The sequence below is a fragment of the Lipophrys pholis genome, assembly GCF_963383615.2.
Source record: "Lipophrys pholis genome assembly, chromosome: 1".
Classification (NCBI taxonomy): domain Eukaryota; kingdom Metazoa; phylum Chordata; class Actinopteri; order Blenniiformes; family Blenniidae; genus Lipophrys; species Lipophrys pholis.
The window spans coordinates 53909945-53931251 of NC_137635.1; the positions used below are offsets into that span (position 1 = coordinate 53909945).

At 45.3% G+C, this 21307-nt stretch overlaps 1 protein-coding gene across 3 annotated transcripts in view; it reads right to left on the minus strand.

The window, feature by feature from the left end:
- fgf12a (fibroblast growth factor 12a) overlaps positions 1-21307 on the minus strand; it is a gene marked incomplete at both ends in the record, with an annotated part of 37953 nt that overhangs the window by 2947 nt on the left and 13699 nt on the right. For all 3 annotated transcript variants that reach the window (XM_080458952.1, XM_080458951.1, XM_080458950.1), the window contains one exon: positions 17998-18101. In XM_080458952.1, the coding sequence (XP_080315078.1) occupies positions 17998-18101 (104 nt within the window). The remainder of the gene's footprint in view (positions 1-17997; positions 18102-21307) is intronic.

The following is a 21307-nucleotide window of genomic DNA, read 5'->3' on the forward strand; positions in this document are numbered from 1 at the left end:
TATTATCATTATCAAAGCAATAAGCCAAAGTCAGGAGGAAGCAGAAGAGGAGGAGGAGGAAGAGCGACACTTCAAAAATATTGAATGAAGGTAGTATACCAGCCAGCCTAATACTGGGCTGGTGAGCTGTTGCCTCGGTAGGTGGGTCTGACGCGCTAGGCGGCTATTGTTTACCTTTTTGCTTTGTGTCCATCAATTGAGTCCAACGATCCGGTAAGATACAAAACAATCTCTTTATTTCAGTGCAAGTTTTATTACATCCAAGTTCAATTCACCAGAACACAAAACACAAACATATTCCGATAAACTCCGCCAGAGCGGTCAAAAACCTGTGTGCCCTTCCGGGGTCAACACCTGTCTCCTCCTTCATTGCCCCAGTCTATATGCGCATGACATCAAAAATCAAACTCACTAATTCACAACAACCAAATATATTTCACTAAACAAACAGAATAAGTTCACCAGTGTCCAGTCTCTGTGTCTGTCTGCCTTATTCTCTGTGTCTGTCTGCCCCAGTCTCTGTGTCTGTCTGCTGCAGTCTCTGTGTCTGTCTGCCGCAGTCTCTGTGTCTGTCTGCCCCAGTCTCTGTGTCTGTCTGCTGCAGTCTCTGTGTCTGTCTGCCTTATTCTCTGTGTCTGTCTGCCCCAGTCTCTGTGTCTGTCTGCCTTATTCTCTGTGTCTGTCTGCCCCAGTCTCTGTCTGTGTATGCCCCGTCTCTGTGTCTGTCTACCCCCGTCTCTGTGTCTGTCTGCCCCGTCTCTGTCTGTGTATGCCCTGTCTCTGTGACTGTCTGCCCCTGTGTGTCTCATGTCATGTTTCCAATTAACCACTGGTCTTATCCATCTGCATTGCCTTGAGTTCTTCGACCTCAAATCTTCTTGTCCTCTTCCATCGTCTCTCTGGCCTTCTTCTCTCTGTTGTTGTTGTTCAGTGCCTTTTGAAGAGCCGCCTCCAGAAGCCTCTTTTATTCTTTTCCTCGAGCCTGGTCTTCTCAGCCAGCAGGGTGTTATACTGACTGCAGAGCTTCTCCACTTCAAAGAGGAGGGACTCCCTTTCCTCCAGCGCAGTTTTGTGACGTCTTTGGTTGGACTCCTTTTCCTCCAGCACAGTATTGTACTGACTTTGGAGGGACTCCTTTTCCTCCAACACGGTATTGTACCGACTGTGGAGGGACTCCTTTTCCTCCAACACGGTATTGTACCGACTGTGGAGGGACTCCTTTTCCTCCAGCACAGTATTGTACTGACTTTGGAGGGACTCCTTTTCCTCCAACACGGTATTGTACCGACTGTGGAGGGACTCCTTTTCCTCCAGCACGGTATTGTACCGACTTTGGAGGGACTCCTTTTCCTCCAGCACAGTATTGTACTGACTTTGGAGGGACTCCTTTTCCTCCAGCACGGTATTGTACCGACTTTGGAGGGACTCCTTTTCCTCCAGCACAGTATTGTACTGACTTTGGTTGGACTCCTTTTCCTCCAACACGGTATTGTACCGACTGTGGAGGGACTCCTTTTCCTCCAGCACAGTATTGTACCGACTTTGGAGGGACTCCTTTTCCTCCAGCGCAGTATTGTACTGACGATGGAGGGACTCCTTTTCCTCCAGCACAGTATTGTACTGACTTTGGAGGGACTCCTTTTCCTCCAGCACGGTATTGTACTGACTTTGGAGGGACTCCTTTTCCTCCAGCACAGTATTGTACTGACTTTGGTTGGACTCCTTTTCCTCCAGCACGGTATTGTACAGACTGTGGAGGGACTCCTTTTCCTCCAGCACAGTATTGTACTGACTTTGGTTGGACTCCTTTTCCTCCAGCACGGTATTGTACCGACTTTGGAGGGACTCCTTTTCCTCCAGCACGGTATTGTACTGACTTTGGAGGGACTCCTTTTCCTCCAGCACAGTATTGTACTGACTTTGGTTGGACTCCTTTTCCTCCAACACGATATTGTACCGACTGTGGAGGGACTCCTTTTCCTCCAGCACAGTATTGTACCGACTTTGGAGGGACTCCTTTTCCTCCAGCACAGTATTGTACTGACTTTGGTTGGACTCCTTTTCCTCCAGCACGGTATTGTACTGACTTTGGAGGGACTCCTTTTCCTCCAGCACGGTATTGTACTGACTTTGGAGGGACTCCTTTCCCTCCAGCACAGTATTGTACTGACTTTGGTTGGACTCCTTTTCCTCCAACACGGTATTGTACCGACTGTGGAGAGACTCCTTTTCCTCCAGCACAGTATTGTACTGACTTTGGAGGGACTCCTTTTCCTCCAGCGCAGTATTGTACTGACTATGGAGGGACCCCTCCTGCTTCAGCACAGTATTGTACTGACGATGGAGGGACTCCTTTTCCTCCAGCACAGTATTGTACTGACTGTGGAGGGTCTCCTTTTCCTCCAACAGGGTCTTGTATCGACTGTGGAGGGTCTCTTTTTCCTCCAACAGGGTCTTGTATTGACTGTGGAGGGTCTCCTTTCCCTCCAGTGGGGTCTCCTTTCCCTCCAGCGGGGTCTCCTTTCCCTCCAGCAGGGTCTCCTTCTCAGCCAGGAGCCTGTCTCTCTCCTCCACCACCTGCTGGAGCCTCTCCTCCAGAGCTTTGAGCTTCTCCGTCCCCCTGTTCTCTTTCTGGAGGCTCTCCCTTTGCATTTCATCCAGATAACCTGAGGTGGTGTGCAGCATTGCAAAGAGACTCGTATTCTCCTTCTGGAGTTCAGCAATGCCTTTATCAGCTCCAATGCGATGCGCCTTCAGCTGGATCACATTTCCTTGGAAGTTACTGTTTGTTTGCCGTGACTGGCTGTTTGAGGAGGCCTGGGACTTCTGGTTGTCTTCCTCCAACAGTCCACCAGTCATCCGGAGATGCCCCAGTCTGGATTTTTTCACGTCCAGCTCTTCTTCAATTTTTCGTAATTCCTGTTTGTTAAAAGGATTTTTCTCCTTGAATAATTCTTGACGTGCGTTCTCGAGTTCACCGATTTCACAGCGCAGCACCATCATCTCACGAGCAGCTTTAGGCGTAGGAGCCATTGCAGCGTCCTGGTTAAAACCTTCACAGCTTCCGCCTCTCTGTGCCATTTCTCAAACCTTTTCAAAGTAAAACTAATAATGTGGTGGCTGCTGTGCAAGCTAGTGTTATTTCTCAAACCTTTTTTCAAATAAAACTATTAATATGGTGGCTACTGTACCAACTAGTGCTATGTCTAACCAAGTCCGCAGTTGAAATGTTTGTGCTGATACAATGTGGCGTGGCCTCTTATATACACATCACGTGATGACATCACCTTTTCATCTTGAAGACATTCCACTTTGCTCTTGAAAGCAAAGCTTGATGACATCACTGGGTGTAAATTGGATCTAATGGCTTTGATCCCAAGGTTACACACACACACACACACACACACACACACACACACACACACACACACACACGTTGATGTATAACGGAGGCTCGTTCCACCCACCTTCTGACCAAATAAGAGCTTTTGTCTGGGCAGAATAGGTAGAATGATGTTATGTTGAGATTGCTGTGTGTTTCATTTTGTGCTCGTAAGACTCTGGGATGCTGATCTCCTCCTCCGTTTCCAAGCAGTTTGTGCCCGCTGGTAGATAGTCATTTACGAAAATCACCGTGTGCTCCACGAGCATCCAGGAGCTATCCCGCAGCTAACAGAAGCTGAGACTGTCTGAACAGCTGACCCAGCTCCTGTTGATAATTGCTGGACTCTCGTGTTAGCAGAACCGCGCCAGAACTCCTCTCTCCTCCTCTTTCTCTCTCTCTCTGTCATTAACCCCGTTCGCTGCTCGTCTTATCTGCTCCAGATAAGCTCAATACACATAACCACATTAGCATCCGAACCGCTAACTTGTGCCGCTAACAACAGATCACCAGAGTTCTGACTGCATACTCCGACATAAAGTTAGAACTCCAGCTCAGAACCGGACTGACAGCGTCGTCCGGTCGTCACGTGACCTCGAAAAGCGTCTCCCAATCGTCACGGTAACGCTGCTCCGCGGAACGCAACTGGGCCGCCATTTTGGCTCTTTGAAACCGCAGCAGAGCAGCCATCTTGGATGAGGATCCCAACTCATCCACCGGACATTCAAGGTCATTACACCCACTCCATTGACCCGCGGACGTCTACCTCCACCTGGTGGACGTTCGAGGTCATTACCCCCCTCACCCCTCCAGAACACACACACACACACTTTGTACATAGTGTTTGCTGTTTAATAGATTAGATCTCCGTGTTGGATTTCATTTGCTACTTGAATGTGTTGATTTATGGAATGCTTTCAGAATTATTTATGAATTAATACATTTTATTAATAAACGCCTGTTAGCTGAAAAAAATAAAAAATAAAATAAAATATGGAATGAATCAGAGATTGGAAGCAGCGTCGGGACGGAGGCCAGTGCCAGATTATCACTGTGACAGAGGAGAAACAAAGCTCTTCAGTTTTTAATCCATTACAGATTTCAGTAATTTGCTCTATTTTAATAATGAGGAAAATGGCAGCGACATAACCGGGAGGCCAACGTGCTCCTCGTCTTCTGGAAAAAAAAATAAATCTATACTCATTGAACCAGATGTGCTGATAAGCGTGTACTGACAAGGTGGATGTTCACCTCCTTGACCTTGCTCTTCCTCCTCCTCCTCCTCCTCCTCCTCATCTGAATGCTAAATTAACAGTCAGTTTCAAGGGCGGGAACGTCGCAAGCGTCCAAAACAGACGCAGCGGAGGCCGAACAGCTGGTCAGGAGGATGCTGGAGCTGTGTGTGTGTGTGTGTGTGTGTGTGTGTGTGTGTGTGTGTGTGTGTGTGTGTGTGTGTGTGTGTGTGTGTGTGTGTGTGTGTGTGTGTGTGTGTGTGTGTGTGTGTGTGTGTGTGTGTGTGTGTTTTGTATTTCATTCATTACTATCACTTCCAGGGTCCGCCCACAATCAGGCAGCTCTGCTCTGGCACATGGCACCACGAGAGTAAGTACTTCCTCCTCTTCCCAAGATGGGCATGTGTGGGCGGAGCCTGTCCAGCTCACACAGACACAGCAGAGTCTGAATGCAGCTCCTATGATCCAATATTCAAATGGAGGAAAATCAAGGAGGAGCTAGAAACATCCAAATGTTTAAAAGCTGGATAGTATGACAACTTCAAGATTCATTTATTTTGGATAAAGCATAAATTTAAAGGTTATTATTGCACTATTTCCCTGGTCCGACCGACTCATTTGGAAATCAGACTGTTTATGGAGCCTGACCTAAAACGTCTAATCTACAATGTCACCTGCAGATCGAATGTGTGTCAGACGTTATCGTAGTAAAGTGCCGTTTCATTCCAGATTGATTCACATCTCACTAACCTGCTGGGTGGTTTTATTCACCATTTCCCTGTAAATACGTGTTAATGTGAAGCACTTTGAACAGCAGTGTTGCTGAAATGTGCATTCCAAGCGAAGCTGCTTTGTGTTTGAACACCATTCACCGACGGTCTTCATCTTCAGGCTCACTGTTTAAAGTACCAGTGTTACAGTTTCTGAAGCCATTTTCTTTTTATTCCCCTCTATCTGGATCTTTCTGCTCCCTCCAGTCACGCTCTACGGTATTAAAGCGAGACTGTAGGTTTCATCATTTTACTCCTTCAGGAAATCATGAGTGATTTTTCGCTCTGTGCTTTTGATCATCGTCACACTGGGAAGTTTCTCTGCTGGCGAGATAACGAAGAGGGAGACTCTTCCTTTAGTGCTCAGGATGTTTAATTACACTAAACTCTCACCTCTATAATCCCTCCAGATTCACATCCATCAATGTGTCTTCAATGAAAGTGAAATTGCGCCTATTAGGCTTTTGGAAGAAAAGTTTCTTGCTGTGATAAGAAAACAGGTTGTTCTCTCCGTCCACCGAGGCTGATATTGTCCTCCACTGCGCCAACTCAGATTTGCATCGATAACCTCTGTGCCAAATCTGAAGCACTCGCTCGTGTGTTGTTGTTTTTTTTTGGGGGGGGGGGGTTGTTTTTCAGGGCGAGATTGCACAAGTAGAGCACCGCCTGCGGCGTCATTTTGAGGACTGACACTTCAGCTCTGATTAGAGCTGCTATGGATCTATAACCTCTGATTACTGCGCCGGCTGATTACAGCTGATTACGGCTGGATTCACGCTGAACTTAGAGAGGAACCAATCATCCTGGATCCTTCTGCTAGAAGTGATGATTGACAGTATAAGAAGTTTAAATGTTGATTGAGTACTCGGACTTCTTTCGCAAGACAAATGTTGAAGTTAAAACGCATCGATTTTTGCATTTTTGTTTTTAGAAAAGTTTCATGTTTACATGATAATTCTGTTGTTTTCTTATGAAGTCACACACACATTCAGCAAAGAACAATTTGCTCTAAATAAATAATGTTCGTACACAGACGACCAAGTGAGACTGTTATGACGGTGACTGTCAAAATAAAAGTACCAAGTCCCAGGAGAACATGGACTGAGAGCCATGACACTGGTAGGAAACTTTGTTCTGATTGGCTCTACTGAGCATGTGCAGAACTACTCGTTACTATGGCCACAGTGACCGGGCTCAGGAGCAGAGTTTCCACAGTTTCCACAGACATGGAGTCAGAGAGTTCTCAGAAAATGGAGTTTTCAGTGGCTGAGCGCGTTGTTGTGTAATCGGGCCTCCAAAATTCTATGAAACTTTTGCGTTTTCACTTAAAAATGCCTTTCGTCTGCTGCACCGAGATTTTAGCTTGAGAAAAAAAATAACTCTAAACTTGTTTTTAAATTAGCATTTACTTTTTATCAACTGAAATTCTTTCTGCTCTACCTAACTTGGAATTCATACAATCGTCAACAGGCGATACGATTTTTGTTTCATTCATGAATAAGATCACAGATTCCGTGATAAAGACAGACATAAGAGTCACCAGAAATAATATTCCGACCATCATAAATGAATGTGACGCTCCTTAATAAATCACACAATATATGGGTTCATAATAATTTACAGGATATTCTCAGTGGACTGATCCCACAACCTCTATATCAGTTGTCCAGGAGCCTTTTAGAAACACAAAAGTGCCTTTTTTTAAAAAAAAGGCTTTGCTCTTCTGAGGATGTCAGAATTAAATCTACTTTAAAGTTAAACATTTCCTAAACATTTTTCTGCCTTCACTGTAACGATTAAGCAAATCAGTGATCAGAGGAGGATGTTGCCTTTCTCTGCACTGTAAAGTCATATAATCCTACAATATATAGTATTTTTTACAATTTAAAAAAAAAAAGCCCCGTAAATGTTTTTCTAGTTGCAAACAAATGTAAGTACGGAGAGCAAATGATAAACGCAGTGTCACAAATTGTTCACCAAGTAAAATGTCCAAACTGTAGTTGATGAAGTTGCCTCACTTTACGGAAGGTGAGATGTTATGTGGAGCTGCAGTCCCGTGAAATGAGGCTCAGTGTGTGTTCTGGTTAAATGGCGTGTGTCTCGACGTCTCAGCTTGCAGGGAACGCCACGGTCCTGCCAAGTGAGTCACTGTGTGTGTGTGTGTGTGTGTGTGTGTGTGTGTGTGTGTGTGTGTGTGTGTGTGTGTGTGTGTGTGTGTGTGTGTGTGTGTGTGTGTGTGCGTACGGCCGCTCATTTATAAAACCCCACGGTGCTTCGCAGGCTGTGTAAAGGACTCGGGGAAGGTGAGGTCACGTGGCCGCCGCCCGTGTGAGGGACGTTGTAGCGGTCAGCGGGAGGGAGGACGAGCTCTGCGGCTGAATGGACGTCAGACCGAAGACGGTCCTCTGGCTGCGGGGGTCACTGGAGGTCACAGTGTGACTGTCTGTGTGTGTGTGTGTGTGTGTGTGTGTGTGTGTGTGTGTGTGTGTGTGTGTGTGTGTGTGTGTGTGTGTGTGTGTGTGTGTGTGTGTGTGTGTGTGTGAAGGGGGGGGGGGGGGGGGGGGGGGGGGGGGGCTGTGATAGATCACACAGCAGAGGGGTTTGTCCTCAAATCAAGGAGGGTCCACGTAAACACCTGCAGAAATAGCGTGCTGCACGCCGGGACCCCCACCCCCTTCACCAGCAGCCATGCCGGCTCGCCGACATGTTGTACGCTCCCCTCCAAACCTTTCCACAAGGACAACACTCTGTTACTGTCCGTGAAAAGGCTCGCGGCGGTCTGGAGAGCGCCCGGCGGCGGCTCGGGGAACGATAGGGGTGGAATGTAAGTGACTTTGAAGTGTTTTGACGGAGCACCTTGTTTGTGGATGACTGAGTAGAAATGGGAGGTGAAGAGACAGGGTCGGAGTCTCCTGTGATTAATGGCGGCGCCTTAATGGGCATGAACCGAGGGGAACACACGGGCAGTGTGGGGGGGGGGGGGCGCAAAAATACACATTTGCAAGTGTGCACATGTGCACCGTAGACTCTGTGCAACACACACACACACACACACACACGTTGTCACACATTAAAATGCACCCGAGCAGCTTTGCCCTCGACACCGTCTCTGCTGGGAAACTACGCCATCAATTTAAGGTTTTCCTGCCCCAAAAAAACTGTTTAATGTTTTTGTTTTTATTAAAGCTGTGGCACATTTCAAAGCGAACAGGCTCCGACAGTAAAGTAATTACCGAGAACCCTGTTAATATTCTGTGGTAATCTGAAGGAGAAAAGACTTGTTGGTGATATTCAGCATGCGAGAGCGCTCATACGACACCGTGAGAGATGTAAACAAAGAGCAACGATCAAATAAAGACAAAAGGTTTACCTCAGACGTTATACCGCGGGCTGAATATTGTATTTCAACTGTTTCGGGACACAATAATTCCCTTCATCTATCTCCTATACGTCTGGAGCCAATATGGATCCTCCATTACCACAGTACTGGACGAATGGCGCAAACAGAACGTCAGCAAAAAGAAGAATCTACGAAGCAGAACTTAAAGTCGAGACGATCAAATCTGCAGCAGAATAAGTCCAGAGTGTGTGAGAGCTTCATGAACGACTGGAGAAAGGGCGATGAAGAAACCTACAAGAAGGCTTATCGTGAGCTAAAAGTGTGACGATCTGAGCCGGAGGAACAAATTTAGGCAAGTCAAAGATTATCCAGGGCGCCGTTACATCCGAGGGTGGAAAAATAAATAGATCATATACATCAGTGTGATTTACATATGGGTTTTTTTTTCCCTCTTCATGATTCATTTTGACAGATATAACTTATACTCAAGTGTGACTAATACTCGGGAAAATACGGTAAATTAACCACCCGTAAACACTTTAATTTGACTCCACCAAAAACTAAACGGCCAAAAATGTTAAAAAAAAAAAATCCAAATACAATTCTAATGTGCACTTCTAACTGTTTCTCACAATTCTAACTGGCGCAGTGATGTCCGAGGCAGTACTTTAACATTAAGTGTATTCATTGTACAGTTAATTGAGCTCATTTAATTGTGTGAGCTCAGATTGTTTGTGACAGGTGGACAAATAAACAGAATGAATAAAATATAACGAGACCGGTGTTAGTGACTCAACCCACAAGAAAGAAGAAGCTCAAAAACGCCACATCGATGACCTGCAGATGTGAAAATGGGAAATTAAGAGGACCTAGGAGTTCCTTTCAAATATTAGTTTTTCTGCTATCTACAGCGTTTGAAGACTAGTCACCAGTGGGATTTTCAAAAGACGAGTCCACGTACGAGTACCAACAAACCACTATTCTATCAAAATCAAACGTCAATGCTTTTATTTTGCACATTGCAGGTGGTTTGTCGGATCCCGTCTCCCGCTGGAACACGTGACCGTGCTTCACGTCTCCCACATGCATGAGCACGTGCTATAAATATTCAGAACGGGGAACGTCTGCAAGAGAAATGGCTCCACTGCACCACCAGAGTGAGAACGTCATTGTAAAACTCTTCTGCCGTGACACATTATTTCATAACGGCTATCAGGCGGCTGCCGCTCTGGGACACATGCAAGAGAATGTCAGTTACCGAACTGCCACTTTCAGCTTCCTCAACGACGCACAAAAACAACTCAACACTTTCATTATTTCACAACTGGAAACCGTCTCCTGTCGGGGTGTAGCGACGGCTCACCGCGGGGCTTCCCAATTATTCCTTAAAGCCGCTTGCCTGCGATACTTACAAGCCCTAAAAATAATACACACACACACAACCTGAACTCCCTGACTGTCCTGCTGTCGGAAGTAGAATTGATTTCACATACAAAAGCTGCGGAGGGCTTTGCTCCAAATTACTCCACAAAGCTAATAGACCCCGGCTGCCCAGCGGGACGCCTTTGTTGCCGGAGTCTCCTTGTAATCCCGAGTGAATCAACAGCTTAACGGGAGGCGGCGTGTTCGGAAATCACCCGGCCGACCCCCTGCTGGGAGGCGGAGAGGTGGACACGCGTCCCGTCTTTACCTCGTTTTATCATCCGGCTCAAACTCGAGACAGAGTGAAGCCAGTTTTCAAACAGGTTTCCCCAAAAGGATCAAACGCTTTGCCGTCTCCATGACAACGGTGCTCGGCGCCACCAGAAGCTCGATGAGAACGCTCCGAAACGCCGCTCCTGGTCCTGGTCACAGCGGCCGCAGTAACCGCTTTCCTCTGCACATGCTCAGTAGACGGACAACAAGAAGAATGCTTGCGTCCAGAGTGTCACGACCTCCGGCACGTCTTCTCCAGGAGACTTGGTAGTTTAGATTTGGCACACTTGAAGCCCATTCTGGCACGTCAGCACTTTGAAACAGTAATTCATGCTTTGATTACATCTGGGCTGGATTACTGCAGCGGCACTTTAAGTCGGAGCCGGCCAGTCCTCCCTCGCACGTGTCCAGTTGTGTCCCGAACGACGCTGCTTGACTGAACTCCCACGTTAGAATTCATTTTAAGGTTCTTTTTACTTGTTTCTAGATCTTTGAAAGGTCTCGCCCTGCCTCAGGTCGGCTGATCAGCTGCTTCTGGAGGAACCGAGGTCCAAACAGAAGCTCAGAGCGGACGGAGCTTTTTCTGAACGAACTACGACTGCACATCAGTGTCCATTTTTAAAACTAATCTTAAGACCCATTTTCCCCAGCTCCTGTTTAATCTGTTGCCATTTTATTGTTTTTCACCGTTTGGCCCCTCCTGCTGTTAGATTTTCACGTCTACTTATGTACAGCGCCTTGGATCGGCTGTGGTTGTTTTTAATGCACAATAAAAAAAAAGTTGAGTACTTTTATTTTGACAGTCACCATAATAACAATCCAACTGGGTGGTCTGTCCACTAGAATGTCCGCGTTCTCCCAGTGTTAATGTTCAGAGCTCATTGTTCCATGTTGCATGTGTGTGTGTGTGGCTTCATTACAAAAACAAATAACAGCACCAACTAGTGGCCCAACATGCCGACTACATCGTTTTCAGTGTTTCTGCCGTTTTCAATGGAAAACATTCTTTTCTGAAGAATAAACGTAAAAACGTTGCTTCGTGCCTCCCGGTGAAAATAGAGGCAGCGACACCTCGACGGCGCCGCGCCGCCACTCGACCATCTCAGTCCACCTCTCCCCCGCTCTGCACTTCATATCCAGTTATGTTGTTTATACTTGAAGCGCTCGTGTCGCCTGTGGCCACCGCCAGTAATTATGCAGTGTAGGTGTGTGTGTGTGTGTGTGTGGGGATACAGTTAACCTCTCTCGGTTCCTTTCCATGAAGCTCGACCTCTTGCCCAGCAGCGCTGATGGATGTGATAACATCGTTCGCCATTACCATAACCCATCACAAACTCACAGAGGCACGGGCTTCCTTCCCTTCCCGCTCCACGCTCTCCTCCCTGCTGCTGCCTCACAGACACTTGATCTTCCTGCAGTAGCCCAACATAAGCTGCTCATTACCACCGAGCCATCGTACTTCTATCTCATCTGCCCGCCGCGTGCATGCAATATTATAAACTATCAGCCATCATCGACAAACTTTTATCCTTCATTGGCTCAGTGATCCATCATCCACAAGTCACGGATTAATGCGGCCTGTCCTGACTTTATTCTGCCATCAATCTTGCATGCATTATGCAATCCTGCATTACTATGCATGTGTGCTAAAATGTTTTATCCCGATGCTCGTATGAATCCATCCATCTCCCCCATTGCAAAGTTTTTCCAGGTAATTGCAGTTTGGCTTGGAGTAAATCTGTGCACATGGGACTACTTCAAGAGATGGAAGACATGTCCATATTAAATGAAAAGAAAAACACTAATATATTTTAAAATAAATTTAAAAGGGCTCATATTATTCAAAATTCACTTCCTGAAGGTTCTCCAGCAGTACTAATCGTCCCCATACCTGGACTGACGCCCCAGAAGTGAAGACAGTCTGTCCTCTCTCTCCCTGGCTTGTTTCAGGTTTTAAAAAGTGTGTTGCTCCAAGCAGCCAATCAGAAATCAAACCCTATATAGTGTCATCGGGGGTTTAGCCAATCCCAATCAGGTCCTCGCTTTGACTCCTCCCACAATTAGGCAGCTCTGCTCTGGCACATGGCACCACGAGAGGAAGTACTCCCTCCTCTTCCCAAGATAACACAAAGAAAATATTACAAAGATATTCAATCAGACGAGCCAGCCTATAAACTGATGGATCCACTTGGATGAGAGTCTTTTAAGAGCAGGTGACCTGATTCAATGACATTATTGCATCATGGCAAAAAAAAAAAAAGGGCTTTTCATTGAAATGTGTGTTTGATTGCAGAAACAAGGATGTTGATTAGTGGACTCTGATGGTTCGGTGCTTGAATTGTGGTTTTTACCTAAAATAATTGGCAACAATGAAGGAGTGAAATTGAGTAAAACGGATTTATCCATTAATGAGACGTTGGGAAACGACTCAGAGGTCAAAAGTTGAGTTCACTCATTCTTAGTAATGAATGAAACTGAATTAGGTCTTCAGTTTCTCTGGTTATCATCGTAAACATTCTTAATGACTTGCCTGGTTAAAAGAACGTTAAATAAAATGAAATAAAGAATAAAGCTGAATATATAGATTCAAATGAAATGCTTTAGATTGTAGACTATGGCTAAAGTGTCTGGAAAAAGAATAGGATAAACTCAAACGGTGATATATTAAAATAGAAAATACCTGTTGCTGTTTTCTGATCTTCTAAAACCAAATACACACACACACACACACACACACTTATAGCCAATTAAAGGTCACCAATTAACCTCCCATACATGTTTTTAGGCTGTAGGAGAACACAAAGCCCAACATCCTCACAAGAATTGTATTAAATGGAAACTAAACTGAACTGAATGAAACGGGCTTGAAATACCAGAAATTCTGGAATTGAATGAAATCGAACAAAACTAAATGAAACGTCCTCGATTCCAGAACTCTATTTAATTGAACGGAAGAAAACCGGGTTTAACTGAATATAGCTGAACTGTATTGAGTTTGAATTGAACGAAAACAAAACCGAATTGGGTTTGTCTGACGTGCATTCCGCTGATTTATGTTTAGAACAGAATTAATCTGACTTGAATTAAAGTGCATTGAATTGAAGGGACTATCTCGCGCTGCCATGTGACGGAGTGCAGGTTATTGTTGGGATTGTGAAATCCAGAACAGAGAGGGGGGGAACAAGCTGTAATGGATGTGAAAGTAGGTTGCAGACAGAAGGAAGCTGAACGCTTCCAGAATCCAAATCAGCGGTGAAACCTCCGCCCGGGCAGAGAGGATGAAGGGAGGACCTGGATTAAACGTGAGCCGCTGGTGTGACGCTGGCAGAGCTGCTTAACATATCATCACTGCAGAGATTCAGGTCGGGGATCGTCGAGACATCCTTAAAACTAAGATACTCGCTTTCCGGCCGCAAACTTCCCGCACATCTTTTGTTTCTGTGTTCTTTTTGCACGAGAAGTCAGCGGTGAGCAACAAACCTGAACCTCCAGCTGAACGTCTCTTATCAAGCGTTCATAAAGGGACTGGGAGGTAGAGAAGATACAGCCGACTCTGAAGATGGGACATTTAAAAAAAAACTTTAAAACAACATTAGCGCATCCACATAAGAAATCCTATTTTTTTAGTTATTCAACCGGTCATTAACAAACTAATTCTAAAAGCTGAAATTCATCAGTTCCTAATTTGCAGGCTTTAAACACAATGTGTTGGATTTTTTTACATTTCGAAGCTTATTTTAGGTTTTCATTGCAACAAGAGTCTGCAGAGTTTTATCAGATTGGATTATCTACCGCATAATTCCCAAGTTGGAAGTGAATAATTTCCCAACTAGTAATTGTCCAAAATCCCATTAATGCAGAATTCTTCCTCTGCAGATAGATAGATAGATAGATAGATAGATAGATAGATAGATAGATAGATAGATAGATAGATAGATAGATAGATAGATAGATAGATAGATAGATAGATAGATAGATAGATAGATAGATAGATAGATAGATAGATAGATAGATAGATAGATAGATAGATAGATAGATAGATAGATAGATAGATAGATAGATAGATAGATAGATAGATAGATAGATAGATAGATAGATAGATCAGTGGTTGCTGCGGTGCAGTAAAGTAGGTCATATTGAGTGTTATAAATAATGGAGGGAACTCTTCATTGTAGCTCAGCTCCCCCACACACTTTATCTCTAAACACGCCACAGGAGCATTTTATCAGCCAGCTCAGCCTCCAAACATCAGCATTAACATCAGCCTGAACACTGAACACCAGCCTGACCACCAGCATTAACATTAGCCTGAACACTGAACATGAGCATTAACATCAGCCTGAACATCAGCCTTAACATCAGCCTTAACTCTGAACATCAGCCTGAACACCAGCCTAAACACTGAACATCAGCCTTAACACTTAACATCCGCCTGAACATCAGCCTTAACTCTGAACATCAGCCTGGACATCAGCCTGAACATTGAACATCAGCCTGAACACCAGCCTAAACACTGAGCATCAGCCTTAACACTTAACATCCGCCTGAACATCAGCTTTAACACTGAACATCAGCTTTAACACTGAACATCAGCTTTAACACTGAACATCAGCCGGATATCAACTTCTCAAACACCACAAAGATAAAGCTCGCTGCAGTTTCTCCTCTAATGAGTGAAGAAGGAAGAGAAAGAGGAGGGAGCGATGGAGGGAGCGATGGAGGGAGCGATGGAGGGAGCGATGGAGGGAGCGATGGAGGGAGCGATGGAGATGTAGGAGGGCATCCCTCAGTAATTAACTCCCGGGGGGGCGAGAGAGAGAAAGAGAGAGAGAGAGACAGATGCTGGAGATCTTGAAGAAGAAGACAGGGAGGGAAGGAGGCGGAGGAAAATAACATTCACAAACATAACTGTGAGTAAAGTGTGAATGCTGGGAGCGAGAGGCTTTACATAGACGTGGCTGCACTCTGGGAGCCGCTCAGCAAAGTGCGAATAAGGAGCAGAAACATCCCGTCTTCTCATATTGGCCGTCACACATCTTCTGCTCAGAAGAGTAAATAATGGGTGATGGAGCGAGACGGGCGTTCACGTTCATTTAGTCCATCTATGATCCTCCACCGGGACGGAGCTCAACCCCACGACCTGCTCCACATGGCCGGGGAGGGCGTTTCCCCCCGCCGCGTTAAAGGAAGACGCTCCTTCCTCTGTTGCGGCCGATGAAACGTCTCGACTCCGTTCGCTCCACCTGCGACTGGAAGGTCGAAACTTTGCTCCTGCGCTCATAAACGTGACGGTTTAAACGATTCGAGGACGGTCGTGAAGCTGAAAGGCGCCACTTGACCCCGAAACGCTGAATCACCTGAAATTATTAACGAACCCGTACGCTGACGAGGAGTGTGTGTGTGTGTGTGTGTGTGTGTGTGTGTGTGTGTGTGTGTGTGTGTGTGTGTGTGTGTGTGTGTGTGTGTGTGTTATGAATGGATCCGTCCACCTGGCTGAGTCATCACGGCGTCTATTAAAGCTCCTTCTCTGAACTCGCACGTCTGAAGTCGTGTTCAACTTCTGTTTTTTATAAAGATGCTTTCTTTCCCTCTCCCCTCCAATATAATGAGACTGAATTCACCTGCGTTCACCTTTTATCTGTCAGTCCTCTCTCTAAAGGGACTCCCTTAAATATATACATATATATATATATATATATATATACTGCACTATAGCAGGCTGCGGCTCCGCTGCGTCCTTCAAGTCTTTTATGAGAGTGTGAAGAGTTTGATGGGCAGTCTGACCGCTCATTCATGATGGATCTCTGGCAGCGTTCACCGCCTCCCTCACCACAGGTTTATGGATTATGGAGTTGTTTTTTTTCCCCTCAGTAGCGGTATCTGTAACCGGATTACAAACCGTAAAACTAGAGGTTTATGTAACCGTGTCAAGCTGGGATCTCGTCCTGCTTCGGTGTCTCCGGCTCGAGCCTCCATCCCAGTTTCTCTTTGGCTCTTTCACCGTTTCCCTTGGGATCTATTGTTGCCGAAGCATTTCCCTGAAGCGCGTCTTTATTTTCAGAGCAGCAGTGATGAGTTTGGTACTTTCGCATCAGGGGTATCAAACATAAGGCCCGTGGGCCAAAACCGGCCGGCCAGAGGCTTCATTCTGGCCAACGCACCAAGAAAATGGTAAACATGTCAAAACACACACACACACACACACACACACACACACACACACACACACACACACACACACACACACACACACACACACACACACACATCAATAGGTGGCCGGCCCAATAGAGCCCCCCCCCCCCCAGTAAAAAACAGTACAAATAAATAATAATAAACTGTAATAATGTTAAAATATGTTTATGCCAACAAACTAACAATGGGCCCTGAACTTTATGCAGCAAATAATCTTTAATAAAAGATTGTCCAGAGGAGGCGCAGTTTCACCAAATACTGATCAACAATGTAAGTGATTGACCTACATATATATATATACACACACACACACACACACACACACACACATATATATATACATATATATATATGAAATGTGATTTAATTTTCATTATTATAATTAACATGACTGAATGCTTTAGATTTAAATTTTTTGACTCCTATTAGTAAAATTGTCATTTCGGTGTGGTACAAGTGCTAAAAACATTTCACGTCGCAATATACTGTGTATAATTGGTTGTGACAAATAAAACGACTTGACTTGAGTTTGTAAAAAAATACCCACAATGCAACGGCTACAGGAGAAGTTTCCTGGTCATTTCACTGGATTTTGCGCCAGAAGGTTTTATTCAAATTGGCTTTATGTTGAGATTAATCAGGTGTAAATGTTTGGCTTTGTGAAAATATAGACATTTTGGACGGATGGATGGATGGATGGATGGATGGATGGATGGATGGATGGATGGATGGATGGATGGATGGATGGATGATTGTGTTGTTTCTTAAACTGGGAGCTGATTCAGACCGACTGCGTTAACATTGGGTCAGGTGATGCACTGGTCGGAACCAACAGTGAGAATTGATTCATTCCTTTTCATCTAATGATCTGGGAAACGTTCCTCCTCATCAAGGCTGCAGCCGAACTCCCAAATGTGTCTGACGTGTCAAAAGTAAAAAGCTTTTCACAGCTTGCGTTGCCGTGATTTGCAGGAAGATAATTTTCACAGCAGCGTCAGTATTTTATTTTTTTCATGACAGCAGGACTCTTTAACACAGACGAGGATGAAAGTCGAACAAAGCAACGACGGAAAGACGGGATTTGTGTTTGAAGCGGCATCACGATGAGCTTCGGGAGGTAAAGAGGAAAGAGACGAGCGTCGAACTCGACTTGAAGTCAAACGCCGAGCGCGCGTGTGACGCTTCTGCAACTGCAAGTGTGGGATGAGATGCAGAAGACATTCGAAAGACTTCTTGAAATGATGAAAGGGTTTGGACGGGCTGAGACGTTAAAACAAGAAAACACGACGGTACCTTGGTAACACACACACACACACACACACACACACACACACACACACACACACACACACAACCTAAGATTACAGATTACAGATTACTTACCGAGCTGTAGAGCATTCCCTCGCCATTCATGGCAATGTAGAAGCCACTCTTCACCCCCTGGATGGCCACGACTCTCAGACCCACAGGAATAAGATTAAACAAGGCTGAGAGAGCGAGCGAGAGAAAGAGAGAGAGAGAGAGAGAGAGAGAGAGAGAGAGAGAGAGAGAGAGAGAGAGAGAGAGAGAGAGAGAGAGAAAGAGAGATAAAGAGAGAGACAGAGAAAGAGAGTTACAAAGAGGCAGAGACACACAACCGAAAGGACAGAATAGGACGACTGAGTTTTCACGTAACTCTCGTAGACACAACAGTGTCAGGTCTGCGTTTCTTTAGGTTTTTATTTTGGGGGGGGGGGGGGGTCCGTCAGCAGAAAAGTGAAGAGTACAGGACACGGACGAAGGGAACGCTGGCACACTTTACTGTGAGGTACATTAATATTTAAAGTAGGACTCCAAAACTCTCAGGCTCACCAGAATGACGGCGGAGCACCTTCAACATCCTCCAGCTGCTCGTGAATCTAAAGAAGACGCCCCATAAAGAAGAACACTCAGATGTTTTATTAATTTGGACCTAAAAGTGCCAAGAAATGTTTTTTGATTGCTTCTAAAACGCTGTACTCGCGTCTCTAAAACATGATAATTCAAAATCAAAGATATAATCGGGACAAATAGAAGTTGTAATACTAAGGACCCATCAACGTCTTTCACTATAAAGGGAGATTTCAGGGATATTCGGTTATTAATGAACCCTGATCTGTGCAGGAGAGCGCTGGAAAACTAATCAAGACCCTAATGAAAGAGGCCAAATTGAAATTCTGAATTAAAAACAAACAAAGCCTGAGCCGTTTTAACGTTCGACTCCGGTCGTGACTTTCGTGGCTGCGAGGGTGAGGACAGCGTGTGGAGTGCGAACCACATGCATCACCGGGATGATTGTTCCGCGAGTGCCGACGGGGACGATCAGATAAAGGAGGACATGCCAGCGCGGGCATGTCCTCCCAGCAGATCCAATTTCACTCAATAAATATCGACGTACTGCTTTCGCCTGCCAATGGACCAAACCTGGCTCCAGGACGCCGGCGAGGCCGAGACACACCGGGCGACTCCACGACAGAGGAAAGACGCCTTCTGAGACACCGTTTACATCACAATGTTTAAAAAAAATTTAAGAAATAAAACATGTCCTTTTCCACGAAATTGGCAGAAACGCTGAAGATGATGTAGTTTTCATGTCGGGCCACTAGTTGGTGCTGTTGTTTCCATACACGCATGCCCGTAGAGAGAAAAATATGCTATAAACATAAACAATGGGAGTAAACGGACATTTGTCCTCATGTCCATCTACTGAGCATGTGCAGAAGACATTGTTATCGTGGCCGTGGTGTACAGTAGCAGCATTTCAGCATTTTCAAAACGTTGTGATTTCCTCATTGCCATGGAGACGGAGTCGGTGTGTTCTTAAAATGTGGACTTTTTCCCAGTTTCCATGGAGACAGAACGTTTTCGAAAAGTTGCATTTTCAGTCTCTCTCTCTCTCTCTCTCTCTCTCTCTCTCTCTCTCTCTCTCTCTCTCTCTCTCTCTCTCTCTCTCTCTCTCTCTCTCTCTCTCTCTCTCTCTCTCAGCTGCCACCCACAGCTTAAAAAGTCAGAAGGAAGAGAAAAGAAAAAAAAAAGGACAGAAAATATGTGGCACTACTACACTATCTCACTATAATTACCAAATGCTGGCAGTGATCTTGTTTTCTGGCCAAAAATAAATTGAGTTTTGATCGGAGCCGTCATTCGAGGCTACTTTTTAAACGTTCGGCTTTTCCATCTTGAGATGCAGCAGCTGATGGAGTCCATAATTACAGCCGCGGCGGCCGCTCCCACACTACCTGACGACTGTCCTGAAGGCAATTCCTCCTCCGTAATAACCTGAATCCTATCTCTCGCCGAGGACAGCGAGCAGCCGAGCCGGGGCACCCAGAGTTCGGAGATTTCCGGGAGAAATAGGCTCAAACGAGCCAATCACGCAAAATCCTCTGAGCGACAGGTATTCCAGAGTGGAGGTAATCGTCTGCGAGCAGATCCTGCAGGTGAAGCTCAGGGAAGTGTGTTTTATGTGAGGAAGACTGGCACAGCGGGAAATAAACCTCACGCTGAGGGCTTAAGGAGACATTAAGCCACGACTCAAATGCCAAGGGCGAGTCTGCACGCCCGGATGACACAAATCCAGAGTCGCACATTAGCACGTGTTGCTGGATCATCTGGTCTTCATCTGACTTCTACCTCACTGCGCCTTAGAAAATAAAAGGTATTAAAAAATCAGTGAAATAAAGTTTTCTGTCGTCTGTTCTGTCGGTGTAATGTCGGTGTTCTCCCAGTGTTAATGTTTATAGAGTGTTGTTCTCTGCTTCATGTCGGTGTGGGTTCATTATCAAAACAAACAACAGCACCCACTAGTGGCCCAACATGTTTATTACATTCTTTTCTGAATGTTTCTGTGTACACGCAAGATTTTTCAGAAACAAAAATGCGGAAATGATCCATTCTCACTTAAAACATGTAAAGAGTCAGAGTTTGTAAAAAGCTTGAGAATGTAAAAGCACGATACGGTTTTATTGTTGAGATTAAAGCAATTTTCTGTTGTCATCGTTTGTTTTTGTGAAAGTATAGACGTTAACGTATACTCTGTGTCACAACAAACAAAAATATAATTTAAAGCAGTAATATTATGCAAAATTCACTTTCTAGGTTCTCCAGCAGTATTAATCGTCCCCATACCTGGACTGACGCCCCAGAAGTGAAGACAGTCTGTCCTCTCTCTCCCTGGCTTGTTTCAGGTTTTAAAAAGTGTGTTGCTCCAACCAGCCAATCAGAAATCAAACCCTATATAGTGTCATCGGGGGTTTAGCCAATCCCAATCAAGGTAGACCCTCCCTTTGACTCCTCCCACAATTAGGCAGCTCTGCTCTGGCACATGGCGCCACGAGAGGAAGTACTTCCTCCTCTTCCCAAGATGGGCATGTGTGGGCGGAGCCAGTGCAGCTCACATAGACACAGCAGATTCTGAATGCAGCTCCTATGATCCAATATTCAAATGGAGGAAAATCAAGGAAAAGCAGGATTTTGCAACGTTTTTGGACCAGTGAGACCATGTGATAGTGAACAGCTGGATAATAGGGCCCCTTTAAAGGTTATTATAGTACTATTTTATCGGTCCGGCCCACTCAAGAGGAAATCGGGCTGCATGTCGCCCCTGAACTGAAACGTGTTTGACGTCCCTGCTGCAGCTTGTAAAACTCCTTCCTTCAGCCCATCAATCAGATTC